Raw genomic sequence first — 19,285 nt, forward strand, 5'->3', positions numbered from 1 at the left:
AGTTAATTTATTGATTTCAGAAAATTTGATTCGTGATAGTTTATTCTATTTACGGAACTAAGAAGAACCGGATAAGTTGGCAGTCTGATAGCCGGTCCGGTTGGGTCCGGGAGATAACTCGAGAAACAGGGGAAAAGAAACCGGCCAAGTAAAATAACCAACAACTTTTGTCCTATCATTAAGAATCATAAATTTGAATTTGTTTTTGTTTTTAACTTAAAATAAAACAAACTTACGATACGCAAGATAAAGAAATATAAAATTAAATATTCATTGAAAGAAACTGCAAATTACAGTTTGTTCTTAATTTTTGAATTTAATTTCGAGGTTTCAGAAACCTTTTTAATTCAAAAGTATAAAAATGATTTCAAATATTCACTGAATTAAAATTTAGTGACAATTGAACCGTCGATTTTATTATCTTTTATCCCGAAGGATATTGGGATTTGAGGGAAAAAAAGAAAAATAATGAACCGATGTGGCACCCATTGAGTGCAGATGGGGGAATCCCCAGCCAATATTTGCGGCAGCCAAGAACTCCGATCAATATGAAGCGCAATCACGCAAACGTATATTAACAAATTATTGGCAAGGAGTTTCGTAGCGGTAAGAAATCAGATTGATAGAGTGCACCGTCGTCTCATCTTCAGAGACTACGGAAGCACAGAAGCAAGAAATTCCGATGAAATATTCAGGAGAGATTTCGAGTCAATAGAATGGGCAACAAAATTGCACGAACAACCCAAGTCTCCGCCTCGGAGTATTACCTTCACGACCTTCCTTCAAGCTATAATCTGGTTCTGAAAGAGGTACTTGGGCGAGGCCGGTTCTTCAAGTCGATTCTCTGCAAGCACGACGAGGGCTTAGTCCTCGTCAAGGTGTACTTCAAACGAGGCGACTTCATCGATCTCAAAGAGTACGAGCGCCGTCTCTCTCAGATCAAAGAGATTTTCCGTGCCCTTCCCCACCCTCACGTTTGGCCATTCCAGGTTTATTCAATACCCTACTTGTTACATTGTGATGGATTTGGAATTTACTCCCGTTGTTTGATTTTCCAGAACATTTGGGAAATGGATGGAATTTTCATGTTGGGTTTTCGAGTTTTACTTGTTGTGATCGTGAAATTATCTGTTTTTGGCCTAAATATTATCGTCTTAGCTTATTTTGATAATGCTGCTGAGTTCAGCAAGGTATGCACAGTAGCTTGTCATTTGTAGGATTAGCATCGGAGAAAGAGTTTGTTGCTTTCTGTATGAATAAACGAGGCATTATTGATGAAGATGTCAATACAAAACAGGCTCTTGAGGCACTTAGAGTGGGGATGAATGTTACCCCCTTTTTTGTTGTTGAGGGATGGCAAGTATTAGTGTTATCGTTTAAGATAGTGATACCAACGTAGCTGTTTGAGTCGAGGAGGCTGTGAAAAGATATAAGGTTATTCCGTACCTAGCTGGGGTGGAGGGGCCTTGCTCATTAATCCTTATTGTTTTGATTCGTCTTATTATGCTCCAATGTCATGTTATCTGCAGTTTTGGCAAGAAACGGATAAGGCAGCCTATCTATTGAGGCAATACTTCTTCAACAATTTGCACGATCGTTTAAGTACCCGACCTTTCCTCAATCTTATCGAGAAGAAATGGTTGGCATTTCAGGTCATATTTTCTTTTATCAACATTTTTCCTTTGAATTGAAAATTTAGATTGCCTATGTTTTCTTTATCCAACAGCGTGCTTATTTCTCCTCGTTCCTTTGTTTTCTTGTTGATTGTAGTTACTCCTTGCTGTCAAACAGAGCCATGAGAAAGGAATTTGTCATGGTTAGCTCTTGGTAGTGTGGAAGATTTGTGCTGTTTTCTTGATGCCACCGCAACTTGCTGGTTTATTTTCTTCTTTTGCATCTTTATAGGTGATATTAAGTGCGAGAATGTACTTGTTACTTCTTGGAATTGGCTCTACCTTGCTGATTTTGCGTCATTCAAACCTACTTACATTCCTTATGACGACCCCTCAGATTTTTCCTTCTTCTTTGACACTGGTGGAAGAAGGCTATGTTATCTAGCACCTGAGGTTTAGTTCTTTTCCTGACTGTTTATTTTTCATCTTCTTCTTTTCAAAATCACTCTTATCCCATGAGCCAGCTAGAATAAGTATAACTACTAAAAGATGTAAAAAGTAATGGTATTATAACTACCAAAGTATGTAAAAAAGTAATGGTATTACTACAAGTAGAAAAAGGAAGAAAAGCAAGGAAAAGATGATGTGGATGAAATTAGAAAAGGTTCTCTACAAGTGTCTTTCAGATGTAACTTATTTAAATTTTAATTACATATTCTTCTACCTTCCATAGTCATATTTTTGGAACACAGCATCCTTGAAGAAATGAAACAATGATATATTTTTCTATTGCATTGCTCAATTCTATTGCATTCATGGTCTTCTTCGAGTTTCTTCAAAGGTTGGTGCATCATTCTGCCAATTTTGACGAGAAGTCAAAGTTAAAAGTATATGCCAGTCTGTTAAATATGTGGAAACTTAATGCTATATACCATATTATCTTTTTCATACAGGATATGAAAGTTTCAGGACTTCAATTTTGCACCATCCTGGCATTTTCTGAATCCTTTTATCATCTGAGAAGTAGCTTTCTGATTTCCTATTTATGCAATGCATACTAATGAAGGGGTTCAATTTTCATGCCTTACATTCAAAGTTACAAAATTTGTGTGATAAGAACACCATTCACTTGCAACGCTATCAGTAATTAGTAAAGTCTATTCTACCAAATTTTATATTATTTGAATAAATAATTTTGTCTTGTGCTTATTTTCTCTTTCTTGTTAGGTTCCCTTTTTTTTGTTCCCTTTGAATTAAAAATTCACATTATGAAATTTAAAGTTTGCCGCCTTGTAAATTCTTGTGGGCACTTCTTGCGTGGTTGTTTTCTTATACCTTTCATTGTCAACCTTCAGAGGTTTTATGAGCATGGAGGGGAGTTGCAGGATGCACATGATGCGCCTTTAAGGCCATCTATGGACATATTTGCTGTAGGGTGAGTGATCTTTAGTATTAACTCTTTATTCTATGGGCAGAATTTTTTTAGTAATTTTGAGTGCGTCAATGTATGACACTTTCTATTTAGGAGATGCATATGAAGTGTAAAAATCAAAAGAGTAAAGGCATTACTGTGAATTCTCTTGTTAAACCGCATACAAGTCAATGAATGAAACTTCATTTTCTTTTGTTGCATAGTGTGAAAAAGGATGTTTTTTTTTTCTTAATGGAAATCACAATGATCTTTGATTCTCTCCTCAGAAGGACTAAAGTGCTCCCACCTCCCAATATGTTTCAGGTGTGTAATTGCAGAGCTTTTTCTGGAGGGGCAACCATTATTTGAACTCTCTCAGCTTCTTGCTTATCGTAGAGGACAATACGATCCAAGCCAACTTCTTGAAAAGGTAGCTTTTTCATCACATATGTTCTATTTTACCAACCAGGGTCCGAACTTGTCATGTTGATGTATCTGTAATTTTCCAATATTAGCAAGATCTGTTCAGTTAGTCTAATCTGTATCTTATGCTTGTTATTTCCCTACTTATTGGAAGTTGAAATCCTTTCATTTTTCTTCTCTTTGGGTCAAAGTTTCAATGGATGTGACTTATTTTGCATGTTTATGATTAGATCCTAAGAGATGCTATAATGACTACCATGACATAAAAAAAAAAAGCTTCCATGGTTGATACTTATTTTAGCCATGTCATTCTCCACAAGATTTCTTTCTTAATTTATAAAGTACCTGGTCTGCAGATCCCAGATTCTGGAATCCGCAAAATGATACTTCATATGATCCAGCTGGAACCAGAGTTGCGTCTTTCTGCTGAAAACTATCTGCAGGATTATGCAAATGTTGTGTTCCCCAACTATTTCTTGCCATTTCTGCATAACTTCTATTGCTGTTGGAATCCTCTTCACTCTGATACAAGGGTAATACTTTGACATAAAGCATTTGAATATTTGGTTGCTAGTTATCTTTTATTACACATTCATCACTACCTTGCAGGTTGCATTGTGTCAGAAAGTTTTTCCCAAGATTCTTGAGCAAATGACAAGTTGTAGGTCAAGTGGGTTGACTGGTACTGAAAAAGGGTCTCCCAAAATTACCATGAGTGGATTGCCACAATATATGAATACAAAACAGAATGAGCATCCGACAAAGAGAGAGAGCATAGAAAAAGGATTACCACGTGAACAATTTGAACTTCTTGGTGATGTTGATACTCTGTTCAAGGAAGTCAAACAGAATAATTATCATTCTAGTCCTGAACAGCTACTGGAGGAGGTAGCCACCAAAAATATTACGAACTGTGGAGATCAATCTCCTGGTGAGCTGTTTCAGAGCATCTCCAATGCATTCAGGAGAAATGATCACCCTTTTCTGAAGAAAATTACCATGAACAATTTGAGCTCATTGATGTCCAGCTATGATAGTCAATCTGATACATTTGGCCTGCCTTTCTTACCATTACCTGAAGAGAGCATGAGATGCGAAGGCATGGTTCTTATTGCCAGCCTGCTCTGTTCCTGCATACGCAATGTCAAGTTACCACACTTGAGGAGGGCAGCTATACTTTTGCTAAGGTCTTCTGCTTTGTACATTGATGATGAGGATCGCTTGCAACGTGTACTCCCTTATGTTATTGCCATGCTTTCAGATTCTGCAGCTATTGTTCGTTGCGCAGCACTGGAGACTTTATGTGATATTTTGCCTTTAGTACGAGATTTTCCTCCAAGTGATGCAAAAATTTTTCCGGAGTATATCCTTCCGATGCTTTCAATGATTCCTGATGATCCAGAGGAAAGTGTGAGGATTTGTTATGCCAGCAATATTGCCAAGCTGGCACTGACTGCTTATGGATTTTTGATTCACTCTATAAGCTTGAGGGAAGCAGGTGTCCTTGATAAATTAAGCATTCCACAGAAGCCATCAGCTCTGAGCAGTGAGACACCTGGACAACTTGGGAAGCTGCACGGTGATGCCCAGCTTGCACAACTGAGAAAGTCTATTGCAGAGGTTATTCAAGAGCTTGTCATGGGTCCAAAGCAAACTCCTAGCATCCGGAGAGCACTTCTAAAGGATATTGGTAATCTTTGTTGTTTTTTTGGCCAGAGACAGAGTAACGACTTTCTCTTACCTATCCTTCCTGCTTTTTTAAATGATCAAGATGAGCAACTGAGGGCAGTATTTTATGGGCAAATAGTGTACGTTTGCTTCTTTGTTGGTGAAAGGAGTGTGGAGGAATATCTTTTACCATATATTGAGCAATCCTTAAACGATACTGCAGAACCTGTCATTGTTAATGGATTGGATTGCTTGGCTATTTTGTGTAAAAGAGGTTTCTTGAGGAAGAGGATATTGCTTGAGATGATTGAGCATGCTTTTCCCTTATTATGTTATCCCAGTCAATGGGTAAGAAGGTCTGCTGCTACTTTTATTGCTGCTAGCAGTGAGAGGTTAGGTGCAGTTGATTCCTATGTCTTTCTTGCTCCAGTTATACGGCCATTCCTCCGTAGACAACCAACATCTTTAGCTTCTGAGAAAGCCCTGCTTTGTTGCTTGAAGCCTCCAATCTCCCGAGAGATATACTATGAAGTTCTTGAAAATGCGAGGAGCTCAGATATGCTGGAAAGGCAAAGGAAGATATGGTACAACTCTTCACCTCAGTCCGTAAATTGGGAAAGTATAGATTTACTCAAGAAAGGAATGGGAGAGTTGAATTTAATGAAGAATTGGCCAATCAAACCACAAAGTTCTGATGGTAAAAGCCCTGCTGATGGTCTATTCCTCCCGCCCGAGCTACCTGATGGTGATGATTGTGAAGAAAAGTTTAGAGGGATTAAAACTCCTGCATCCAATGTGTCGAGCAAAGCTGAAGTTAGTGATCCAGTATTCTCAGAGAAGTTACAACTCTCAGGCTTTATTTCACCACAAGTTAGTGGGATCAACAGTTTCATGCTTGATAAAACGTCAGAGGGCATTCCTCTGTACTCCTTCAGTTTGGACAAGCGGGAAACAGGATTTCATTCTGTGGCTTCTGATTCTCCATTAGAATTGAACTCTCTAGAATTTGATTCCTCATCCATACCTTGGATGGAGCCTGTAAATAAATCATTTAATATGGCTAGCTCAGCCCCAGCACCTAAACTTGTTTCAGGCTCCTTATGCGTTGGTAGTGGTTCTAAACAGTTCTACAGGGTGGTTCATGAGCCAGATGGCAGAGAAAATGATCAGACATCCTATATCAGTAGTAAATTTCAGGAGATTGGACCATCAAGTGCACTCAAAGGAAACTCTTCAGTGGTAGAAGATGTTCCCTCTACAAATGATTCGACATCATCACCATCTTTTACAAGAGCATCATCAGTTCCAGATTCAGGTTGGAGACCTCGTGGTGTGCTGGTTGCACACTTGCAAGAGCATCGCTCTGCTGTAAATGACATTGCTGTTTCAACTGATCACAATTTTTTTGTTACTGCATCTGAAGATTCCACTGTAAAGGTGTGGGATTCAAGAAAGCTGGAGAAAGACATCTCGTTTAGGTCAAGGCTAACTTATCATCTGGAGGGAAGTCGAGCACTTTGTGCTTCTATGCTCCGGGGGTCTGCTCAAGTTGTTGTCGGTTCTTGTGATGGTTTGATTCATATGTTTTCAGTTGATTATTACTCCAAAGGTTTTGGCAATGTTGCTGAAAAGTATTCAGGTATTGCTGATATTAAAAAGAAGGACATCAAAGAAGGTGCAATACTTAGTATGATGAACTACTCTACCGATACCAGTCAGATGGTTATGTATAGTACGCAGAATTGTGGAATACATTTGTGGGACACCAGAACAAATGTCAATGTTTTTACATTGAAATCAACTCCTGAGGAGGGTTATGTGTCATCGCTTTTGGCGGGCCCATGTGGAAATTGGTTTGTATCTGGGTCTTCTAGGGGTGTGCTGACACTTTGGGATCTTAGGTTCCTTGTACCTGTGAGCTCGTGGAAATATTCAGTTTTGTGCCCCATTGAAAGGATGTGCCTCTTTGTGCATCCTCCAAATACTTCTGTCGCTACTGCTGCAAGGCCCCTCATTTATGTTTCTGCTGGCTGTAATGAAGTTTCCCTCTGGAATGCAGAGAATTGGAGCTGTCATCAGGTGCACGGTTGTTTCTTTTATTCATTACATCTTATTGGCATTCTTCTTAAATTGTTATCCCTCAACCTTTTAAAAAGGGCAAAAAGAAGATGATGATAATTGTTTTATTGTTGGATGGAATGTTAAACATGAGATTGTTATCGGAGTTTCTCATGTAGGTGCGGTCTAGGTACTATATATAAGATATGGTGTGTTGAAAATAGCTTAATATGTCTAATTCTTGTATTGAACGTGGATTCATTTTTTTGCCTGCTTTTCGTCAACTGATTTCTTTAATGTAGCAGATCTAGATAAAATGTGATTCATTGTGGTTATCAGTATTTATAAAGTTCTAATTTATATATGTTAGAGCATTCAAATTTTGAAACTGCTATTTCGTGTCTTTTATTATATGAACTATAAATTACACACAGCAAATTTTAGTAATGAAATTGTAGAATGATTTATTATGCGTGCTGAATCAAACATTAACACTAAATTGGTTCAAACAAGAAATGTTTACCCATCCCCTTTTAAATTCATTTTTAGCATTACATTTTCTTGGTTAAAATTTTCAATCTAGGTTGTACAGGTGATAACTTCTACTTTACATTGAAATTGAACAGATAATTGTGGATATCTTTACTACATTTTTAATGTATTGATGAGAAATTGATGTTTAATGATTAATGTTCAAGATCTTCAATAAGTTGGTGGTAGAAATTGAATATTGTCTCATTTAACATAATATATATCTAAATTGTTCAACCTTTCTGTTAGATACTGAGGGTGGCAAGTTATGACAACGAAACTGAAATGTCTGACCTGCCTTGGGCCCTGGCTAGACCGTCAAGTAAGGGAAATCCTGTGCAAGATCTAAGACGTAATGTTAATCCAAAGTACAAAGTTGATGAGTTGAATGAACCTCCCCCTCGGCTTCATGGTATTCGCTCATTGCTTCCTTTACCTGGAGGCGATTTGTTGACTGGAGGCACTGACTTGAGAATTCGTCGATGGGACCATTACAGGTTTTTGTTTTACTTCCTTTCTTTCTTACTTGGTTATGGAGAAGACTGGTTTCTTTACAATAAGGGGGAATCAGCTTTTTATTCACTCATTTTTGTTGTTGCAGTCCTAACAGAACTTACTGTGTCTGTGGGCCAAACGTGAAGGGAATTGGAAGTGACGATTTCTATGAAACTAGATCTAGTTTCGGTGTGCAAGTTGTGCAGGTATTTTTGCTTTTCTTAGATTTTACCTGGAAATTTGTGGTGCGATGGTAGGTGGGTTTTCAATATTAGATTATGCATTATCACGACTGGTGATACCTACAAATTTACGATCGAAGAAGAAATTTCTCTTATTCAACCCCTGTACTGCCCTCAAAGTTGGGTGTTTAAATTGTTCGACGCTCTTGCAAAGATATTCCAATAGTGGATGATTTTTTTTTTCTTCTTGAAAAGCACGTATTTCATTTTGCCTTCTGTCTCGTCATTTTATTTTCTTGTGTTTGTTCTGAGTTTCTATTACTTCTTGTATTAAATCAATTAAAGTTGTAATTAGGTGCAGAAGAATATTTGACATTTTGTGGAATTATTTTGAGCAAATGTGAGGATGCAAACTATTTTTCCAATGGCATAATAGTTTTTTGTTCATGTTTATCTGGTTATATTTGTAAGAAATGATACCATTCGTTTTTAGAAACCTGGCTTTGATTAGTGGGACAGGAATGGGTAAATCAGTAGACCGTGTTAAGGTTAACCTACACCAGTAGTGGAAAAACAGGCAAAGAGACGGAATCAAGGGAAAGGGGTGGGCAAGAAAGCAAAAATTCGTTACAAGAATAACCAGAAACCATGGGTGTAGTGGGGAGGGACGGAGGAATGTTGTTGAGGGGAGGGAGTCAATGAATTGGAAAGCAGCTTTTTAATTGATGAGAAATCTTCGCACCTTCACTTCTCTTGTCGACTGGACTTATTAGAAATCCTAAATTTTTAGTTCTATCATAAACGTGATTGTAAGCTTATGTCTGGCCAATTGCTAGAAGATTGTTTATGGCTCATGGATGGAAGCGTCCAAGGGAAACGAGGGTTAATTTTTGAAGGTTTAGCGTTTTTATAGCCTTTGTAATCACTTGAAAAGCTATATGATTAACCACGTATAGAATTTTTCTGGCGATTGTCTTGATTTATATCAGGAGCTTGGAGCTCTATTTACTGTTATGTCCTCATGTGTTTAGGTGTTCTTTAACTACCTATAAACTTTTGTATGAAACCTATCATGCTTATGCTTAATTATTTTTGGTTTTCTGTCAAAAAGGAGACTAGGAGACGACCGCTATCAACAAACTTGACCACAAAGACTATTCTGACGGCTGCTGCAACAGATTCAGCTGGTTGCCATCGAGATTCCATTTCATCTTTGGCCTCCGTGAAGTTGAACCAGAGACTCCTATTATCAGGCAGTAGGGATGGAGCTATTAAAGTTTGGAAGTAAATGATCCAAGTAAACTCTACGATTTTCTGTACATACTTAGGCTGAATGCTAATTTTAATTGCGTGTGTTCTTAGGCTAAAAAGATTAGTTGGTAGCAAGGTATATGAGTTATATATATACTGTCCCTCTGGCATATACTGAATCATAGACATTTTTCCTTTGTATAGCATCTGCAATGAAGCATAAAGAAAATGGCTTTATCAATTGTTTAGATTATAATTCTTCAGTATTGTTAGTGCATCGGGTATTGGCATTTTAAATCTGGAATTTCGAGCCGTTTACTACACAAAGTAATGCTGTGGCTAAAATTCTGTTGTATAATTTCGAAGATTTATCCAAATATCAGGAAATCAAGAAGTTTGGTGCTGTTTGTTTTCTGTAATATTGAGGGTGGTAATTATCATGGTATACGAATTCATGTAAGCTCTACATTTAGGACTAATGAAGTATGCCTGTTAGCCCTAGCAACGCTCCATACTTGATGTTGTACAAACTGCCATGCATCTGCACTCTTGTTATGCTCTGCCTCTTCAAGTGTGCCGTAAATCCCAGGAAAGGATACCGATCCATAATCATCATTCTGCCATTATCTGTCTGTTGTTTAAGTTCTCGTACCTTTGCAAAGCTTCTCTTCCACATTGGTAGCCAATCTTTGCTTTCTCATGACATCTCTCAAGTCCTCTGCATACTTGGTAATGCTTCAAAAAACCGAAGGAAATGAGTTTATTTTCTTTACCATAGATTTACGGCTACCAAACCATGAACCATAGGGATTCTGTAACGAGTTTTCGGGATCAGGAACCTTGAGAATCAGATACAACAAGGTCGATATAGGAAGTATATTGATACATATTTCTTTCTGAACCCCATAGTCCTCCAGCCGTCCATAGTTCACATACCCAATGGCTCCGGTGATGGCACCGGATTTTCATTGCCATGGAATGTGGGTATAACTTCGTTCGCTACATCGGCGTAAGGATCGCCTTCATAAATCTCTTGATGGAAGTTGTAGGCAATCGGTTCTTCCGGTGGCGGCGGTGGAAGCTCTGGTTTTTGGGTATGCAATTTCCGTTTCACTGGTTTTGGAGATTTGGGTTAGTTAGCGATTTGTCAGCGAGAATCTCTGACCCATAATCTAAGTGATAAGTTTGTGCGCTGTAATTATTTGGATGAAGAAGAAGAAGATAAAGGTAACGCTTCATCCATTGAAGAAGATGGAGGTGGTGGTTTGTCAAGGTAGAGTCTCCAAGTGGAATTATTTTGTTTTGTTTTATCATCCAATCCCTCCTTTCATGATTCAGACCTAGTTGATATACAGTAACATAACATTTTGGACAAATCTGATTTGCAGATTCTCTACACAAACATAAATTCAAAATTCTATGGTATCTACACAGTCAGTTTAAGTCACATGAGGGTTCAACTTTAAGCTTGTTAGTCAAAGTTCGATTATCTTTTGTTCATATCAGACATTAATGGGAGAAAATAATTTTCCTTTCAAGTCGAAAATACCTTTTCATATTATATTTGGTAGTTTTGATTCATTTGTTCCTTTTCATCTTGGTAAAGAATCTTAGCATTCTCTCTTCGTACTCAACTACACTACTTTTAATGCTAACTCAAAAGATTTGTTAAATGCGGAATCTTTTAAGTGCAATTATTTTAGTTTATGTGCTTAAACTTAGCCTATATATCTTTAATAAATTGCAAAATTAGTTCTTGATGTAATAGTTATCTAACCTAAGATCTATAAAGAAGAGATGAAAGAAAAAAAAAAGGCAAATGAAAGAGGTGAAAAAAGTAGAATGAAAATAAAATTCGAGTATACTCACAAGGGATTTAAATGTAACAGTTCAAGCTCACTATTAGTTGATATTGATCGTTTTGGATCATTATGGTATCGTCTTTAGTTTTACGGTTTTAAAATGCATCTACTAGGGAGATGTTTACACAAGCCTACTGTTAGCAGATATTGTGCGCTTTGATCCGTTAGGTGTCGCAATCAGTCTCACAGTTTTAAAATGTTTACTAAGGAGAAGTTTTCACACCCTTACGAAGAATATTTCATTTACCTCTTTAACCGATATGAAATCTTACACTAAAGGAAAGTGATTATGGATTCTAAGCGATGAAAACTACAAATTGAAAATGAAAAAGAATAATAATTTTGACATCTCCCATGTGATTTCTGATTCCTACACCTAAAAGGTTAAATGTTAGGTTTGATTTGTTGCAGCCAGGTGAAGCAGAGCCACAAACATTCTTTTTTGATGCATTTAATTTAGTTTAATCATCTGAAAAGTTGTCTAATCCACTATGCCCACAGCTTTGAATCAAACTTCAAAGAGTTTATAGAACAGAACAGCCCATAATGCAAAGGTGAGTAACTGTTTGGCATGTAATTCTTGTAAAAGCAGCCAAAACAAGCCATTACAAAGGTAACTATTTATTCTTCATCAACTCCTTAAGAAACTTAAAACATCTCTATCTTTTCGTCCATTACATGCACCCGTCTCACATTGGTTAATCGAGTGGAAGATCATACGTTTTATGTTCAAAAGAATAACATACGTACAAGCAAGCAAGTCTATAATGTTAATGGACGCAAGCAAAGAAGTTGAGTATCAAGTGAGACACGCTCAGGTTGAATTTACAAAACAGCCCTCCACCAACAAAGAATGAGACAGAGAGAAGGGGGGAAACACTCACGGGCAACTCCAAACAAACAAGAGGAAGTGTTAAATTTCATAGGTACTCTGTCTATACTCACATTTTTCATTTTTATATCCCAAAACTGCAACCTTTCTCTTACTGGCGACAACCCGTGAACTCTCCTCATCAGCTCTTTTCATTTTCCATTCATTCTCTAATCTCCTTTCCACCTAATACTTTTCTCCCACTAACCTCTCTCACTCTCTCTGTATATATAAACCCTCCAACCCTTTTCCATAACAATTCCGATTCCGATTCCGATTCCGATTCCGATTCCGATTCCAATTCCTCTGTTTTGAGCTTCCTCCAACAATGTCAAAACTTCAGCCCCCTTTCGCGTTCTCTCTTCTTCTTCTTCTTCTTCTTCTTCTTTTGCTCACTCAAACGCACTGCCACACTAAAGGGATCAGACCCAAGAAATCGCCCAGAACCATTCTTCCCAAGAATTCCACCAAAACCCAATTCTCAGAACAGCAATTTATGAAATGGGTCAAATTCGTCGGCAGCCTCAAACACTCAGTTTTCAGAACGGCGAAGAATAAGCTTTTTCCTTCTTACACACTCCACGTCGCTAAAAAACCCGCCGCCGGCGACTTTACGTCGATCCAAGACGCCATCGATTCCCTACCCTTCATCAATTTGATCAGAGTTGTGATCAAGGTTCATGCAGGAGTATACAAGTGAGTTAAAAAACCCCACTAAGAATGATCTGTTTTTTTGTTCGTTTTCTCCTCGTGTCCTATTTCTGAATGTGAATTCAATTTAACAGAGAAAAAGTAATCATACCACCGTTCAAATCGTTCATAACAATCGAAGGAGCGGGGGCAGCCAAAACGATCGTTCAATGGGGGGACACAGCACAAACACCAGGCCCAAAGGGGCAGCCGTTGGGGACCTATAACTCCGCAACATTCGCAGTAAATTCCCTTTATTTCATAGCCAAAAACATCACATTCAAGGTAAAACATCACAAACCTCCCTGTCCCGAATTTGTTTCCTTCAAAAATTAAACGCGTGTATATGTTCATGCAGAACACCACCCCTGTACCCCCACCAGGAGCGATGGGAAAGCAAGCGGTGGCGTTCAGAATCTCAGGGGACACGGCGGCATTCTACGGATGCAGATTCTTAGGAGCTCAGGACACACTGTACGACCATCTGGGTCGGCATTATTACAAGGATTGTTACATCGAAGGGTCAGTGGACTTCATCTTTGGAAATGGGTTGTCTCTGTTTGAGGTAAGAGGGTCGAGAATGAGTTTCTTAATCGCTGCGATTAGAAAGTTGATTGAAACTTGACATTGGGATTGATGGATGGTTGAAATAGGGGTGTCACGTGCACGCAATAGCGAGGTACACAGGGGCGTTGACAGCGCAGGGGAGAAGCAGCCTGCTGGAGGACACAGGGTTCTCATTCGTAAACTGTAAGGTCACGGGGTCTGGAGCGCTGTACTTGGGAAGGGCATGGGGGCCCTTCTCTAGGGTCGTCTTCGCTTACACTTACATGGACAATATCATCATTCCCAAAGGCTGGTACAATTGGGGCGATCCCAATCGCGAAATGTAACGTTTTCTTCTCTCTCTCAATCTTCATTCATCAAGCTTAGAAATTTGAATTACTCAAAAACAGAGTAAGAGATGAAATAATTCAAAAACAGAGGAGGAGGAGGTTAGCTTAGTTGCAAGAACAGAGCCAACGCATGGAGAAAGAAGCTGCTGTCGTTTTCCTCTTTTTGTTTTTCACTGCTAAATCAACGTGGAATCCACAAAAACAAAATATTTAAAAAAGGACCCAACTTTTTAATCAGTACTCGAATATTTTTAGTAGCTGAGCTGAGAGACCACCATTTCCGCCGCCGCCGCCGCCGCCACCTAACATCTGGGCGGTGGCATTTGCCCATGTGGCGGTGTTTGATTTGGTACAGAGCAAGCGCAGGCAGGGGTACTTTGGTAAATCTGATTTTTTTGATTTTTTATTTTTGACAGGACTGTGTTCTACGGGCAATACAAATGTACAGGAGAAGGAGGTAGGTTTGCAGGCAGAGTTTCATGGTCCAGAGAGCTTACTGACGAGGAAGCCAAGCCTTTTATTTCGCTTAGCTTCATCGATGGCTCTGAATGGATTAAAATTTAATTACTTTTCTTTATATATTTTTATTTTTATACAAATTTGAGTGCTTATATTATGACTTATAATCCATTTATTATGTGGGTCTCCATGAAAACATACGTTTAAAGGGAACAATATCATATCAATACAGAGATTCTGTTCAGGTTCTCAAACCCACTAGGTGTTGAATCGGATTGGATTGGATCGGATGGAATTGAAATTGAAATTGTTTGTAGAATAGTGAAATGGACAAACTAATTCAGCAGATGTTGGAGTGATGTGTATTTGAAACTGGAAAAAAAAAGAAGAAAAAGAGGAGGGCAGAAGTGGGGTGGTACATGGAAGGCATTTCCAGCTCCCCTCCTCCACAAATTTGTTTTATTTGAGACTGCCAATTCTGGCTTTGGTGTCTGTTGGCAGCCCCCATCTTTTTCACGCTTTTACCCTAATAAACCCTTTCTAATCCCTCTTCTCCTCTCAATACCCACATACCTTTTATACTTCTACTCAAATCCCAAAGTTTCATGTTATAACTTTCGTTCTAATTCGAATTAGAAGTTGAGTAACGAAACATTCTTACAAGAGTGCGTATATATCTCTTGCAGAGTTCCCTGTTCTTCCTTCTTTCCCAATCTCTAAAACCTAAAACCCTAATCATTATTTATCTCCCGCCAAAGTTTACCCAAATTATTGGTACAAAAAAAAGGAAAAAAATCATACTCAGGTTTGATTTGACTGATCCCTGCCCTTTTTCCCTTATTCCTCAATTTTGCAGAAACCCCATTTCTTTTTTAAAGTTTAATATATCATTCAACTTCTGGGTGATGGAGAAATCTGAAAACGGGAAGAAACTGGTTCATTAACTTTAATCTAAACCACTTGCATTGGGCAGTTGATTCAATGATGTAACTTACAAAATTCTAAACATCGGGAACAGAGGAAGGGATTTAATGAGAGTGAAGTTTAGGGAACCAATTTCAAATTGTTCATGATCTTCTCTGCAAGTTGTTGAATTCCGATGGTCTATCCAGTTTGCTCATCACAGCATTCTTGAAATTAATGGCTTCTTGTACCTGCGAACAAGACCTCTGCATTCGAACCCCACTAAGGCTGCTTCTCGATTCCATTAATTCATTCAACGAAAGCCTCTTCTTCGAGCCTGGCTCCGGCCTCTGTTTCGGAGCACTCTGGGACCTCAATTTCGCCATAAATGATTGAGTATTCGCCATGTAATTTGGGAAATTCAAGTACCCTCTGAAGAAATTATCAGCACACATGCTCTTCGCTGGCGTCGGAGGGCCATTGGATCTGCCGGAGCTGACGAATCGTGGAGTGCTCTGCGCTGTCGAGATATAGCGGCACTCGTCGCCAGTGAGACCCCAGTCAGAATCGTGCCGGCAATCAGGAATCTGCAAACGCGACGGAGTTCGACAGGGAAGTGGAGACGACAACGTTTGGTGAAATGGGTCGTCGCCAAATTCTGACGCCGACGTGTTCGTCCGGCGTGACCAGGATTTTGGTCGGCCGGTGTCCATTTCAACGATTTTGGGGCTTTCTTCAAGCGCTGTAAATGGTGTGTTGTCAAAAGAAGATGAAAGCCTTCTGCTGTGTACTGAAGCTGTGTGCTCACTCCTGCGAGTTCTCTGAGATCGAACGGTGGCTTGAGCTCTGATTAAAGCTTGCATACTATGAAGAGTTGCCGTTGCTTGTTTACGAATCAAATATCCTCTCACAAGCGCCTGTAATTTCACCAGTCCTTTAAGCGCTCTCAGTGCTTTTCTCGCCTAATTTCAAAGCTCCAAAAACCACCAAATTCTTAAACAAATTCCGTAACCGTAATGCTCAAACGAAAAAAAAAAAAAACAGAGAAATTAAACCACTCACCAGAAACCCTCTGAAGCAAGTTTGAATCTTGACAGAGGCCCATCTCTCTCGGCCGCCGCCGAACATAGTACCTCGCCCATGGCTAGTGAGCCGGACGACAGCCACGGCAGCTTGTGCTGCAGCAACCGCAGCGTCAGCAGCAGCAGCAGTGGCTGCAGCGACTGCTATAGCGTGCTTGCTCTGTTCCTTCTCTGTTTCAGAGTAGAAGGATTTGAGCCAAGCGGCCTCCGCGGCGGATAAATTGGGCGGTATTGTAGCCGGATTGTTGCAGAGTTGGGCGTCTCCGACGAAATTAGAAGTGGGGTTGTTATCCTTGTTGAAGGCGGAGGTGGAATTTTCGGTGGTGGGTTGTTTTTCTTTCTTAATCCCAAACAAGTTCTTCAGCCATCTCGTGGCTCTCCCCATTGTTGGCAAAAGAAACAGAGAAGAAGAAGAAGAAGAAGAAGAAGTGAAGTTGAAAACAGAGTATGCACAAAGAAAGGAGGAGAGGAGGAGAGCGTAGCAGTGTGAAGGTTAGAAAAAACGCTAAGATTCCTGCATCGTTTTAAGATAGATATCGTTGTCAATGGCAGATTCGAAAAGTTCCAAATCCTGGGAATAAAAATTAAAAAAAAAAAAATCTTTTTCTTATTTCAAAATTATAAATACTATATAATTACCCCTTGGGAATATTCGTAATATCTTAATATTTTCGAATTTTGGGTAACAATTTGTTGGATGTTTGAACAAAAATAATATATTAATATTTAAAAATAATATAAAATATACATTATTCTCTCTCTACTTTATGGAGGGACGTGCCGTTGTAAAGAGAAAAATACAAAGACAACAAACTGGCGTGTTGTGAATTTCTTATTTATTTCTTTATTGTTATATTATGATATTTAATTTTAAAATTGGAGGCATACGATATAAAATCCAAATGGATGTTTGGAAAATTGAAATAAAATTAATGGTTTTTTTTTTTCCTTTAATAAAAAGAGTAAAATAAAATAATAATTATATAGAAGAGGATTGTCAGGCAGGTTAAAGATGATGGTAAAGGTTGATATAATAAGAATGTACTTTATCCAGAGCCTTGTCATTTCAATTACATCGTTTTCAATAATATTTTAAATAAATTCTTTTTCTAAATTTTAAAAACATTAAAAAAAAAACATCATTAATCTCTACAACATTCTTCTCATTCCTATGTTTCACGGGGAACTATGTTGTTTGATTTGGTGTAATCATATAATATAATAATAATATGTTTGGGATTTTAATTCCTATTTTATACATTCTCATTTTCTTTCTTTTTTATGCGTCATAATCACATGTATTATTATTATTATTATTTTTGGAGTGGGAATGGGAATCTTTTATTTTTGTTTTGTTTTTATATTCATTAATTTTAATTGGAGCCTTTATAAATAATAATATTAATTTTTTATTCTAATAGATATAATATGCCTTAATTTCCAAATTATTAATCTCCAGGCTGTCCTTGGTGAGAGCAGTTCATAGCTTCTAATTTCAGCGATGCCTAAGTTTCCTTCTTTTCCTTTCATTCCTTTTCCTCCCATTCTAGTAATAAACATAAACCCTAAACAACCTAGAGAAGATGTTAGGTTCGAGTAAAGAGAAACGCAAAGCCCCGTTTTTAACTAATGAGTAGGTTTCCTCGGGAGAGGGAGGATGTTCATTTACATATTTCTTCTCGCTCACTTTTTATAGGTTCAAAATCAATGAATTGACACAACGTCTAAATAAGAACGATCTTAATGATATAATGTCATTTCTCTTTAAAATAAATTTAAAAGTCACTAAATATAAAAACTCCCTAATTAAACGTGTTTTGTTTGAATATATTTTCCTATGATACATGTAAGTGAGGGTAAAGCATGTTGGAAAGATCACGTTGGTTTATGAAGATAATTTTCACTCCGAGAAGAGAGGAGTAAGCAATGTGACTCATGCCAAGACTATAAGTCTTTAATTCGGATTCTGAATATTGATCTAAATTTTGGGCACGAGTCGTTATTTATATATATATATATATATTTTAAAATTTTAAAGGGTATGAGTAAACTTCCATATTGCAATCTTTCCAATATATTCTGACTTTCTAAATATTTTCGTTCATTCTTTCACTATTGGGTCGACTATATTGGGCTTTGGGCCTTCAAATTAGTAACTGCAGTTGGGCTTATGGGCTTAAACGTGCACGTATTGGGCCAACCAGTCCATTTTTATTGATAAAGTTTAGGAAGGCCCAAAAACAGATTTCCTAAATCAATTGTTAAAAAAGACGATAACTCGATAAAGAGGAAATAAATATATATATATATCGCAGGTTTGTTTATTTACATATTTTCCTTTTTAAAAATATATATTTATACCTTTTCGGATATGTAACAGGCATGTACTAAATAAATTAGTTTATATTCATATGTTAAATTATTTTATACCTTTTGAAACTCATAAAAGGGTAGGTTGCTTTATTATATGTTTTTTTATTTATTTATTTCACCCCCTTCTAAAGCCGACTTTAATCCAAGTCAAATTATATATATAAGTTTTTTAGATTGATTAAAATAATAATTAAACGTTATGAACCAAAAAAATTAATTAAAAAAAACTAATCTATTAAAAATGATGTGTATATATTAAAAAACAAAAAGCAGTGCATCTTATGACTTAATCTAAATATCTTATTAAAAAAAAACATAATAAAAAGAGAATTCATAATTCCTAAAAATTAAAAAAAAGAAATTCAAGCTGTTAATTCGCCACATAAACACACTTAAATACGATAATGGTGGGGTATTTATTGAGATATAAAGATTTTATCCTTCTTTTTTTTTTTAATATTGCTGAAATTTTTAATTAATAGCGTGACACAACAAGCTTATTATTATTATTATTATT

The 19,285-nt window shown here is 37.5% G+C and overlaps 3 protein-coding genes and 1 long non-coding RNA gene across 4 annotated transcripts; 2 read left to right on the forward strand and 2 right to left on the reverse strand.

Annotated features, from left to right (window-relative positions):
• The first annotated feature begins 416 nt into the window (after positions 1-416).
• Positions 417-9,898, forward strand: LOC111495183 (serine/threonine-protein kinase VPS15). Its single transcript, XM_023145103.1, has 11 exons — positions 417-989; positions 1,530-1,652; positions 1,771-1,816; positions 1,906-2,066; positions 2,969-3,048; positions 3,349-3,454; positions 3,804-3,980; positions 4,057-7,194; positions 7,954-8,201; positions 8,306-8,405; positions 9,493-9,898. The coding sequence occupies exons 1-11, from the start codon at positions 717-719 to the stop codon at positions 9,667-9,669; spliced, it is 4,629 nt and encodes a 1,542-aa protein (XP_023000871.1). The 5' UTR covers positions 417-716; the 3' UTR covers positions 9,670-9,898.
• A 113-nt stretch (positions 9,899-10,011) lies between these two features.
• Positions 10,012-10,848, reverse strand: LOC111495204. The gene is made up of 2 exons (XR_002720284.1): positions 10,519-10,848; positions 10,012-10,367 (listed from the first exon to the last, which is right to left on the reverse strand). It is a non-coding gene; the product is annotated as an uncharacterized LOC111495204 (long non-coding RNA).
• A 1,632-nt stretch (positions 10,849-12,480) lies between these two features.
• Positions 12,481-14,568, forward strand: LOC111495196 (probable pectinesterase 53). Its single transcript, XM_023145128.1, has 5 exons — positions 12,481-13,061; positions 13,151-13,340; positions 13,414-13,620; positions 13,709-13,944; positions 14,368-14,568. The coding sequence occupies exons 1-5, from the start codon at positions 12,694-12,696 to the stop codon at positions 14,513-14,515; spliced, it is 1,149 nt and encodes a 382-aa protein (XP_023000896.1). The 5' UTR covers positions 12,481-12,693; the 3' UTR covers positions 14,516-14,568.
• Positions 14,569-15,326: 758 nt separating this feature from the next.
• On the reverse strand, positions 15,327-16,907 carry LOC111495188 (protein IQ-DOMAIN 14-like). The gene is made up of 2 exons (XM_023145116.1): positions 16,376-16,907; positions 15,327-16,275 (listed from the first exon to the last, which is right to left on the reverse strand). Exons 1-2 carry the CDS (start codon positions 16,778-16,780, stop codon positions 15,478-15,480), a joined length of 1,203 nt encoding a protein of 400 aa, XP_023000884.1. The 5' UTR covers positions 16,781-16,907; the 3' UTR covers positions 15,327-15,477.
• Between the last annotated feature and the right edge of the window lie 2,378 nt (positions 16,908-19,285).

This window comes from Cucurbita maxima, unplaced genomic scaffold (genome assembly GCF_002738345.1).
Source record: "Cucurbita maxima cultivar Rimu unplaced genomic scaffold, Cmax_1.0 Cma_Scf00002, whole genome shotgun sequence".
NCBI classification, from domain to species: Eukaryota; Viridiplantae; Streptophyta; class Magnoliopsida; order Cucurbitales; family Cucurbitaceae; genus Cucurbita; species Cucurbita maxima.